The sequence below is a fragment of the Benincasa hispida genome, unplaced genomic scaffold (genome assembly GCF_027475165.1).
Source record: "Benincasa hispida cultivar pf3 unplaced genomic scaffold, pf3_genome.v1.1 HicScf916, whole genome shotgun sequence".
Lineage (NCBI taxonomy): Eukaryota > Viridiplantae > Streptophyta > Magnoliopsida > Cucurbitales > Cucurbitaceae > Benincasa > Benincasa hispida.
The window spans coordinates 5,900-16,980 of NW_028327060.1; the positions used below are offsets into that span (position 1 = coordinate 5,900).

The 11,081-nt window shown below is 36.7% G+C and overlaps 2 protein-coding genes across 4 annotated transcripts; both read right to left on the reverse strand.

Moving 5' to 3' along the window:
• Positions 1-2,435: 2,435 nt before the first annotated feature.
• Positions 2,436-7,611, reverse strand: LOC150029793 (uncharacterized). 3 transcript variants are annotated; one of them, XR_016527322.1, is made up of 7 exons: positions 6,283-7,611; positions 5,515-6,201; positions 5,345-5,428; positions 5,187-5,262; positions 4,734-5,050; positions 3,686-4,645; positions 2,436-3,236 (listed from the first exon to the last, which is right to left on the reverse strand). XR_016527322.1 is itself a non-coding variant. In XM_090310348.1 (7 exons), exons 1-6 carry the CDS (start codon positions 7,609-7,611, stop codon positions 3,691-3,693), a joined length of 2,703 nt encoding a protein of 900 aa, XP_090166474.1. In that variant the 3' UTR covers positions 2,436-3,236; positions 3,686-3,690. The 3 variants fall into 3 exon arrangements, 1 of the variants encoding a protein (XP_090166474.1); XM_090310348.1 differs by having other exon boundaries at positions 3,686-3,900; XR_016527323.1 differs by lacking the exon at positions 2,436-3,236 and having other exon boundaries at positions 3,689-3,900; positions 4,549-4,645.
• On the reverse strand, positions 7,541-10,994 carry LOC120089301 (uncharacterized). Its single transcript, XM_090310349.1, has 2 exons — positions 8,256-10,994; positions 7,541-7,840 (listed from the first exon to the last, which is right to left on the reverse strand). Exon 1 carries the CDS (start codon positions 10,716-10,718, stop codon positions 10,008-10,010), a length of 711 nt encoding a protein of 236 aa, XP_090166475.1. The 5' UTR covers positions 10,719-10,994; the 3' UTR covers positions 7,541-7,840; positions 8,256-10,007.
• Between the last annotated feature and the right edge of the window lie 87 nt (positions 10,995-11,081).

Here is an 11,081-nt window from a genome sequence, read left to right on the forward strand (position 1 = left end):
TAGTTTACGTTTCTCTAATCGATCGTTTAAAGAATACTAAACACTTGCCTAGGATTATCTAAGCAAACTCTTAAGAACGAATACACGATCATTTAACAAAAGCTGATAGATTGTTTAACAAATGGTAGGCATGAACCCTTTGTGAACCCTAAACGACTGACGAGAATCCTAAACGAATATCAACATGCATTCAAGGAGAAGAGTCGCATACCTTTCAAAGATCGACGACGGTAGAAAATGTGTACAAACAACTGGTAAGAAGGTGGCCAAATGCTCGGATGAAGATAGAAGATGGTGAGTTAGGTACGAGAGCAAAAACGAGAGAAAATGAGAGTCAAAATCGCATAGTGAGAGAAGATGTAAACGAAAAAGTGGGGTGAACGATGCTCCATAGCACGGTTTGAAGAGTTTTTGAAATTGGGAGTAAAATTGGTATTTCACAATAACAAGAGGTCAGTCATGGTTAAGTTTTTAGGAAGAGGTCATCCACAAAAAAGTTTTTGAGAGTTGGGTCATTTCGTGAAATTTTTCCAAAAAAAAAAGTAGTTTTTAAAAAATAGTTTTTAGAATTTGGCTAAGAATTCATCTCTTTACTTTAAAAAAATGCAAATCACGATAAGAAATTGGAAGGAAATAAACTTCATTTTCAAAAACCAAAAATAAAAAACAAAATAGTTACCAAATGATACCTTCATTTATTGTTTTTAAAATTTATGCTTGTTTCTTTTCAATTTCTCCATTATAGATTTCAATTATCTTAAAAAGAAACACTTCAATTTTTAGTCGAATTCTAAAAACTTACTTACTTTTGAAAAACATGAGTATAAAATAGATAACAAAATATAGAAACTTAAGGGTGGTAGTTATTATAAACTAAATTTTCAAACCAAAAACTAAGAATTAAGCTCCCATTTAGAAACCATTTGCCTTTTTGTTTTTGAAAATTAAGCTTATAAACATCACTTCCATCCATTGATTTATTTGTTTTGTTGTCTACATTTTAGAAATGTATTCAAAATCAAAGCCAAATTTTTAAAACTAAAGAAGTAGTTTGCATAAACTTTTTTGAAAAGTAGCTAAGAATCCAAATATTTACATGGGAAATATGAAACGATGAATAAGAAATTGAGAGAAAATAAGCATAAATTTCAAAAACTAAAAACCAAATTAAATGATTACGGGGCAGTGAATGAAGAACTCAACTCATTTTCATTTCAGTGACTGATAAAGTGTCAAGTTAAGCCACGTACCTGTATCATAAAACTAAGGATAATTGATTAAAAGACTATGCTTAAGCCCCAAAATGATTTTTACCCTACCTTTTAAAACTCAAGAATTTTGACCTTTTGCATATCTCATCATCAAACAATGTTGCTAATTTACCCTCATCTATTTTTTTCTTCCTCCGTCATCGATTTCATTCATTCTTTCTTTTTAATCTCGTTCTTCTTCCTTCCTTCTTATTTCCATCCACGTTTTTCTCCTATAGCGTGACCAACTTCGAGAGACCATACACCAGTGTCGGCAAGTCCACATGAGCAGTTTCGATTGTCTTCTTCTTCTCTCCCTCTATTCAATTTGTGTTGCAAAACAAGAGTGAGCACTGGAGACTGAGATTGGGTTAAAAAGGGAGAGAGGAGAGTGATATGTGAGAGAAAAGAGAGCGAGAATAATAGAACAAGACTGCAAGAGCGAGAAAGTCCATTTTGCGTGCACAAGGTTCATTTTTGAGAGAGCATAGGTGAGAGAACGGGAGTACAAGAGCAAGAAAGTCATTCCACATGACAAGATTCATTTTTGCTAATATCACTTGAATTTGACGTCAGTAAAAGGTAAAAAAAAAAAACTCATTTTCAGAAAATAAGCCAAACCTCTTTTTTTTCCCTCAATTTGAATCATCCATACCCTCAAAAAAATATTAAATTTAAAAATTTAAAAAAAAAAATTAAAAAAAAAAAAAGAAAAAAAAAAAAAAAAGAGAGAGAGCAAAAGGCAATGAGTACAAAAAAACTAATGGAGTGTCGTAATGGATTCACCTGAAAACTTTTCCCTCTTGTGATTCTTGTCACATCAACATACTGTCCAGGAACAAAATGACAATCGCCAATTGTTGTACCCACTTACTTTAACAACAGCATAACATTAAAGTTTGAAAGATTTATAGGATTAAGCAATATATGAATAACCATGGTTTGAGCACATACAACAGCCTTACTATAATCCCATGAAAACAACAAATGAAGGAAACAGAAGTTGGAAACAAGAAAGAATATTGAACAGAGGATCAAGGATTCAATTGAATTCTATATTCTTCTCCATGGAAGTGAAAACAATTACAAGTATTATAAACAAATAATAAACTACCTACGCATTAACCTTAAAAATTTTCCTTAATCAATCCATCAAACCATTATGATCCTCCAATTTAAGAGGCATTATCCTAAAATGGGAGTGATTCTAAAATAGATTATATGAAAAGAGACTAATGCTCAAAATACAATGAACCGTAATAAACAAAATAAAACAAATACAACCAAATATGGCCATAACTAAACTAGAGAAATATTTAAAAGAAGTTCCGACAACAAATTGCTATGACCACATGTACAATGAATCCAAACAGCAATCTTTCACAAGCCACAAATTTCAGTCATTGATTAAATAATTCGACAATATAACTCAAGACTCTTCTTACAAATCGTACATGCCTTCGCTGGCGAGAGGCTAAAAAATCTGCCTATGTAGAAACTATATTTTGCTATGTTCAACAGCGCCCAACTCCTTATCTAGTGCAACAACTACTTTTTTCAAGATTGCTTCAGTCGGTTGATGGAAGTTCTTCACAGCCTTGAAATTGTTCGCCATTTCTCATTATGTTTGGGTTCTGCATCAACACATCACTTCAGTATGTTCTTCTGATTCTCATCAGTACCCTGCTGAAGTTCGAATTTGGAGTATAAAGCCCAAAAACCACTAAACACCGGAAGCAAGTGTTACTGGCCTGTTCAGCCAAGTTCTAGCTATGTCAACCTTCCTGTAATGCCAAAACAACTTGGCCACAGCAGCAATAAGGTGAGGATCGTAATAGCATTTTTTAAGGGCATCAATGCTCTTGGTTTTACTTTGTGGACGAGGTACCCATCTCTATTGAGGCTGCCCACAATTATGCCACTATTTGAACATTCTTGCAGTGCCTTGGCCATCAAAATATCAGCTTCTTTCTTATTTCCATATCCCTAAAAATTAATTAATCTAGGTCAAGTTTATGTACAAATGTTCGCAAAAGTAGAAATAAAATAACAGAATTTATTTTCTCAAATAGAAGAAGAGAGGGGAAGAAGAAGAAAAAGAAAAAGATCCTATTTCTACGTTTGTTGTTTCCAAGCATTATCTGAAACAGCATATGGATGAATATACACCATAATAGAATCTAGCTTACATGAACATGAACCCATGCATGGCTCAAATTGTGAAGGCATATATACAGTCAGAACACGAGGAGGAATTTGAGAACTGATAACTTTTAACAACTTTAAACTCAGTTGGATTTGAATGAGTATAACTTTGTATCATTACACAAGCAACCTAGGTAAGCTGACTTCGGTGATGGAGAACAAAGACAAAAATGCCAAGCCATAAAACAAGAAACCAACTCCAATTATCAGAGTCAGGTTAAGCTGCATACCTATTTTAGTCACTTAGCTCATTGTCATAGAACTTAACATCGGCATCATTGTCTGTGGAGGCGCCTCCGTTGGTGGGATTGACATCCAATGTGTCTACATCAGTCAAACCAACCAGTTGAAGGCAACCCTTCCGGCCCTCTGAAGTCCCTTCCTCATAGTCAATCAAATCATTCTCATATGCATCTAGTGGCTCCATTCCAGGACAAAGGATTTCCTGAGATATGCAAGTATGAATTTTCAACTCCAGAAGGATTCCAGAGAACATATTAAGAGGACGATTATATTGAAACTTCATACCACAGGCTATATATTACAGATCACATTATCCATGGAACTGAGACAGTCTATATGAAGTAACGACGATTTGCTGCTAAACTAGCTGATCTAACAATCATCCCACTCTCATATCTTGTTTGAGAACCCGTGTCTTTAAAAGAAAGGGCTTTTTCTGATGAGGCGTTCTTGATAAGGTGCACACTTTTTAAAACAGTGAAACTCACTCAACTATTCTAAAACATCTTTCCCAGATTTTTCTTTTCATCTGTCAAACCATGTATATCCAAGAACTATATCTATCCAGGTCTTCAAACTAATGGTTTTGAAATTTAATACTCGAACACAATGGGTAATCTGGTGGTATAGGCTGTAGATATTTGGAGATATCCCGTAACTTTTTGAATTTAGCCTCACACAAAAACTTAACTAAAAATCTATGTGGTCTCCTAAAGTATGCAAAGCTTCTCTGAGATCAGTGGGGTGCAGCTGTGATCAGAATGGAAGAAACAGATCTCCAATTACCTAGTTATTAAAAAACCAAAAACTAAAAAATTAAAAATAAAAATAAAAAATAACAGAAACGAACTTGGTCTTGTTCTTTTGGATTGGAGTCCTTTTCGGTAATTAGAGTGGATTCCTCAACAAAAAAACTGGCATTTGGAAGACGGAAGACCTGCCTTCCACTACACAAAGTTTGTGGAATGCAGTTCATTGTTTGTTGCTTGCATATAATGGAATCACTTTGCAGGTATAGACAGTATGATCACATACCTCATCTTCTTGAATGCCTTGTTTTTGGGGTTCCACAAACCATTCATCCAATAAGTGTTCCATAAGAATATGATCAAGAGAAACAGACGCATTAGATTGCTTTCTTAGTTGGCGTTCTCGAAGTCTCAGGTTGTAGTGAACATACAACAAATCAGCCATTTTTCTCTGAGACAAAGTATTGTGCCCTTGACTGTGTTCCTTAGAGAACGGGGTCCAGTTGTGTTCACAACACAAAGATGAACATGTCTGACTCAGTATACGAACGGCTATTTGTTGCAGTTCTAAGCAACTGATTCCATGTTGTTGCCACCATGCAGCTATTAAAGTAAATGGAATTGATGACTACAATTAAACAATATTAAAGAAATGGGGTTGTATATTACCTTGCTTACACCATGCAAGTTAACCAATAACAAGGGATATTTAATACTGATGGATAATGCTGACACATACCTGGATCAAGCTCTGTTCTTGTACTAATAGCCAGCTCAGTTCCAAAATCGGACTTCGCTGAATTATAGTCAGAAATCTGGGACATCCAATATCAAAGTAGTGAAGATTAAACAGAAACAGGGACAATCAACAGGCTCACAAAATAACCCATCCATTACCTGCATAGATGCAGAAATCCTTCTGGAACTGTCAGACTCTAGTCGGACTATGCATTCATTAAGTCCACGAACCACCTCCGAATGCTGCACAAACAAAGGAAATATAGCTGAGAAAAGAGACCAATAGACCATCATGATTATGCATCACCAACAGAAAGTTATTTTCATACCGCCACAAAATCAGGACGATATCTGTATGATGGGTTCAAGAAAAAAGCAGCCATGTGTAAAGGGTGGCAAAATAAAGAATTCCAGTTGCTATCTATCACATTCCAGAATGGTCCATATTTCCTGGCATCATCACCATGAACGGATTGTATAGCAAACTTGGCTCTGTACATATCATTATATATGGATGAAATTGACAAGTTTTGAACAGAATCGACTTTTTGAAGAACTTGCAATACTGGTTCCACAGATTTACAAACATATTGCACCTTCTTCCAAAATGAAGGATTTAATACAATCATCTCTACTTCTTGTCCCTCACCAGTTTTAGAAAACCTGCTAGAAGTCCACTCATTGGAGACAAACATTCTCCGTAAACTAGCTCTGTGGTCCAGCAGGCACTGCAAAGTAGTAAAGGTTGAGGCATTCCGAGTAACTGCAGGTCTCAGAAGTTCCAACCCCTGGGTGAACTCGTTCTTCATGAAATTTAACAACCAGCTCCGATTGTAAATAAACTTGGTAATTTTTTGGCACTTTTCAATGCAGTCTTCCACGGATCTCAATTTCAAAAAATCTTCAAGCATGTGATCAATGCAATAGGTCGCACATGGGGTCCAGAATAAATTTCTTCTCTTCTCCTCAAGCATTTTTCCAGCAGCTTTATAATTGGGAGTATTCTCCGTGATTACCTAAGGGGAAAAAACGATTAGCTGCAAGGACATGGGCAATTTAGATTAGAAACTACTAGATGATTGCAGCAAAGGTACTACCTGCACCACATTTTCCTCTCCAATTTCATCTACCACTCCATCAAGAACTCTAAACAAGTTTGAAGGGTCATCTATTATTCCCGTGGCATCAACTGACGAGACAAAGTAAACACCACGGGGACAAGAAACCAAAAAGTTCATGAACGTCCTACAATCTGAATCCTTCCAATTGTCTACCAAAATGGAACAACCAGTAACTGCCCAGGAGGCCTTCAACTCAACCAGGTAAGATTTAATGGTTGCAACTTCCTCCTGTAATAACCGACCAGATATCAGTTGACATGAAGGGCCAACCAAGCCTGATCCATATTGACCAACTGCCTCCAACATCTTATGAAAGTAAACAGAATTTGCAGATTGAAAAGGAATTCCTGCATAGCAAAAGAATTTGCAAATTGCAGACATTACTTCTTTCCGTGACCTCCTATTGCCTCCTCTTTTTACTAAAGCCTGTTTGTGCACCTGTTCAGTTTGTCTTTTAGTGGTTTTCAGAAAAACAGAATCTAACCTTGATCTTTTAACTGACGGTTCAGATCCACCACCAGGGGACATTCCCCTGAAAGTACTTCTCAAATCTTTGCTCAATCTTTTGTCACCATCGATAAACCTTTCCTTGCTAATATGATGCAGGGATTCCTCTTTCTCATCTTCTTCTTCTTCATTATCCGATTGCATAAAATAAGCCGATATCTCATTGGCATCAGTCTGTACATGTCTCCTACCAGTTCGATGCCATTTCATATTCTCTTTGATCTTAAGATACACTTCCTCAGGAGCATGTTTACAAGGAGCTACCTCTCCAGGAATTCTGGCTAGATGTTGTTTAAACCTATTAATACCTCCACTGACTATCTTTTCACAGTAGTTGCACTTTACCTTCTTCTTCCTTTCATCTTGAGCCACACCATGTTCCCATCCAGGATCGACATATCTTAATGACCTTAGAGGAGTCATGTTAGCACCAACATTCCTGTTTCCCATCAGTTGCCTTCCTCTATTTCTATAAGCCACATGTAAACCATCTTCTTCATCATCATTGGAATGGAAGTTCAAATACGATTGTTCATCATCTTCAGATTGCCTTGGTTTCTTATTGGAACGACAACCTTCCAGGTTTTCTCTCATTCTCAAATATACTTCCTCCGGAGCCTTGTCGCAATAAGTAACTTCCCCCGAAACTCGAGCTAAATGTTGCTTCAATCTATATATGCCACCACTTACTATTTTCCCGCAGTAATTGCATTTAACCTTCTTCTTCTTTTCATCTTGAGCAACTCCATGTTCCCAACCCGGATCAACAAATCCAGAGGAGCGAATAGGGGCCATCATTGCTACAGCACTAGGGTCCAACTGAGCTCAAGTATAATGGACATCCGTTTAGAGATCGGTTAGCACATATTTTGAAGCACTTGTCACCACCAGTGAACTCCGGTTACAATTTGATTTCAATAGCTGCTTGATCAATAAAAAGGCGCCTAAAGCATAGAGTCAGAGAAATTTATGGTAACACCAATTAGACTATTCAATCTTCATTTCTTTTCTTCTTGACTATCAATACCTATTCAAAAAAAAAAAAAATCCAGATATTGTCATTTGCTTAAACAAAGAAACATGCAAATCAAGAGTATGAAGAGAGAAGCAATCTTCATAAACAAGAAGTTTGAACTTTGGAGGTATTGTAAACACAGCTAGACCTGAGATAAACAGAATATTAATCAACTTGATCAGCTCCAGCACCACACATAAAATAGCTATGTTATAAGCAAAGAACAAAGAGACTACAGTTCACTAAAATCAAGAGAGAAAAGCTTGTTAGTACCCATCAACGGGATAACAACTGATAACAGTTTAGGAATTTCAGCAAACAAGTGATACACAGAAAACAGAAAATCTAAACACCATAAACAGAATAACAACTGAAAACGATCATATGTAATTAACATATTCATTGTAACGATAAACAAGAACCGTACAGTCTTTAAATGGCTTGAATGTGAATGAATTCCGAGCCTTTTCAGAACCTTTCCGGTGATTTCACAGGCATTCTGATTTCATCGACATTCACAATCTTTGTTTACTTTCTGATAATTGAAAGATGAATTTGATTTCAAGCTAAAAGGGTAGAGAGAGAGAGAGAGGAGAGAGAGGAGTTTGACGAAGGGCTGGTCGGATCGCTGGTGGAATCGTGAGTCGCGAGTAGATACGTCTGGGTGAGATGGGTTCAACTCGACTCTCTAGGGCTTCTATATTAGCTTTTTTTTTTCTTTTCTTTTCTCTTCTTCTTCTTTTTTTTTTTTTTTTTTTTTTTGAAAAAGATCAATTTAGACCTAAATTTTTAATTTCATCCATTTTCACGAGTTTTGCAATTTTAATTTTTGGCTCAATTTTCACCAATACACTTAATTATTAAAAAAATGTGAAAATCTTCATAAATTTATTTTAAAAATTTATGTTAAATTAAAACTTTGATCTAGATGGTAAAGAGAGTAAAAATTTAGTATAAACTAAATAGGTTAAATTCTAACTTTTCCTAAATCATATGGATCATCAAATTAATAATTTAACTAAATAATTATTCATTTATCAAATTTTATTATTTATCAAATGCACAAGATCATATTTTCTTTAACGATACATAGAGCAGAGGATTAAAATTGAACAAGAGCATAGAGGATTAAAATTGAACCATTCTTACCGTTCAAAATTAAAATTACACTAATTTTTTAAAGGTTAAGTTGAAAAAAAAATTCCTCGAGGTGAAAAGACCCCTTAATTAATTATAGTATATCCCCAAAAGGTAAAGTTCTTTTTTGGTTGTCAAGGAAAAAAAAGAGGTTCTTTTTTTGGACACAATTATTAGTGGAGAGGAAATTCAGAGAGTCATTTTTCTATTAATTAAAAATAATAATAATAAAAAGAGAGAGAAACCGATGAGTCAACTCGGTTTCCTCGAAGCGAGTCGAGTCGAGCGGACTCGGTCAAATCATCTGAACCAAACTTAGCGAAATGGTAACGCAGAACTTCACTGCAGAACCAAACTTTATTGGTTGAATGCACGAGAAATTGAAAATGGCAGTTTTGTAGAGACAACGAAGAAGGGGAAATAGTCAATTTTACGAGACAAAAACCAGCAAAATCTGCCGCCGCGATCTCCGCCAGCATCTTGATATGACCACCGCTCCGCCAGAACTGGCATTTTGAATATCAATGGGAACGAATGGGGATTCTAGTAGCTCAAAGGCGGCAACAATGGCGTCCACACCCATAAAAGCTATGAGATTCTAACAAAAAATGGTCGACAGAAGAGAGAACAGAATGAAGAAGAAGCTGAGAACCATATGTAAAGCAAACTCAAAAGAGACAAAACAGAAACACAAATGATAAAATAAAGAATTGGAATCAATAGAGAGGCAGAACAAGCTGCTGCAACATTCTCAATAGAACTTCAATAAGGTGAAGATCTCCCAAAAGGGTTAAGCAAAAGATGTTGAAAATTTGAAATGTACATGGAAATTCATTCAGATTTCCCTCAATTGATTGTTCTTGGCATCCATGGATATAGAAAGAAAAAAAAAACATTACTACATTGATCCAGAAGCTTTCCATGGATGGTTTAATAGTACCTCAACGCTCTGTATTCTACTGAATCTTTGAGATACTCAATTGAATGAGATAGTTGAACAAGATCACTCTCTACAGTTAGTTGCCTTAAGCAGCTACCTTCGCTATGGAGTCCGATTCCCCTTCATACGATTAAAAATGGATGTTACCTCTTTCTCCTGTAGCTTGGAATCTTCTTCTTCAACCGTCCTCTCACCAGCAACAGCATCTCCATTAGTTTTAGCATATCCATTTCTGTCCTTCTCCTGAAGCACAAGATAAGCAAGCCGTTCCAATGCAAGAGTAGCTTGTTTCTTCGCAAAGGCAGCGTTCTTGATCTTCATCTCCGCTACAGCCCTAGCGTCAAGAGCTGCTCTCCGCATGGATTGAGCGGAGACACGAGCCGCAGCGACAATCGCTTTGGCTGATTTAGCATCAACGTTTCTCCTGGCCAAAAAGGCGACAGTGGACTCCGATTGACAAAGGCCGCCGGAGTCAAAGCCATCGAAGAAAGCAAAACAAGGATCGGAGCAAAGAGGGCACAGGAAGGTAGATGAAAATCGAAAGGAAGCGCAAGAGAGATGAGAGATTGAAGGGCATCTGAAGCACATAACTCGCTGATGAGACGGCGGAGGAGTCGAATCGTCGTAAACATCGAAGCAAAGAGGACAGAAACGAGAGAGATTGTGCTTGAGGACGCAATTGGTACAGAGACGACGGAAGGACGCTTTGAGACGTACATTGTGGAGGATCCAACAGGCGGATTGAGAGATGCCGCATTCTTGGCAGTGAGAAACGGAATTGGATTGAAGATGGTTGCAGTGTGAGCGATTCATCGGAGGAACAGCAACAGCAGCAGCATTCGCCGGAACAGAAACCCTAGAATGGGAAGCGGAGAGAGAGAAACCGATGGAAGGGAGGGAGCGGCTCTGAAGCTTGAAAAAGAGAGAGAGAGAGAGCTTGAAAGGAAGTTTAAGAAGAAGAAAAATGGAGGAACGGAGATTGGGCTGAAGAAGGAGGAGGAGGAGTATGGCTATGGCGATTTGGCTCTCTTTCTTTGAATTTTGAACTCAATCTGCAGAAGAGTAACGTCTTCTATCAATTTATCTTTTATTTTCTCATAAATTTGTTTAACTATATTTTTTTATTTTCAAAAAATGAATATAAGTTTGTTCATGGGTTGTTCTCTAATAGTAAAA

Coding starts and splice junctions, on each gene's coding strand:
- LOC120089301 (XM_090310349.1), bottom strand. CDS start 10,718: ATGAATCGCTCACACTGCAACCATCTTCAATCCAATTCCGTTTCTCAC.
- LOC150029793 (XM_090310348.1), bottom strand. CDS start 7,611: ATGATGGCCCCTATTCGCTCCTCTGGATTTGTTGATCCGGGTTGGGAA. Junction 6,202..6,282: donor GAGAGGAAAATGTGGTGCAG/GTAGTACCTTTG, acceptor TTTTCCCCTTAG/GTAATCACGGAGAATACTCC. Junction 3,901..4,733: donor AAGGCATTCAAGAAGATGAG/GTATGTGATCAT, acceptor TGCATATCTCAG/GAAATCCTTTGTCCTGGAAT.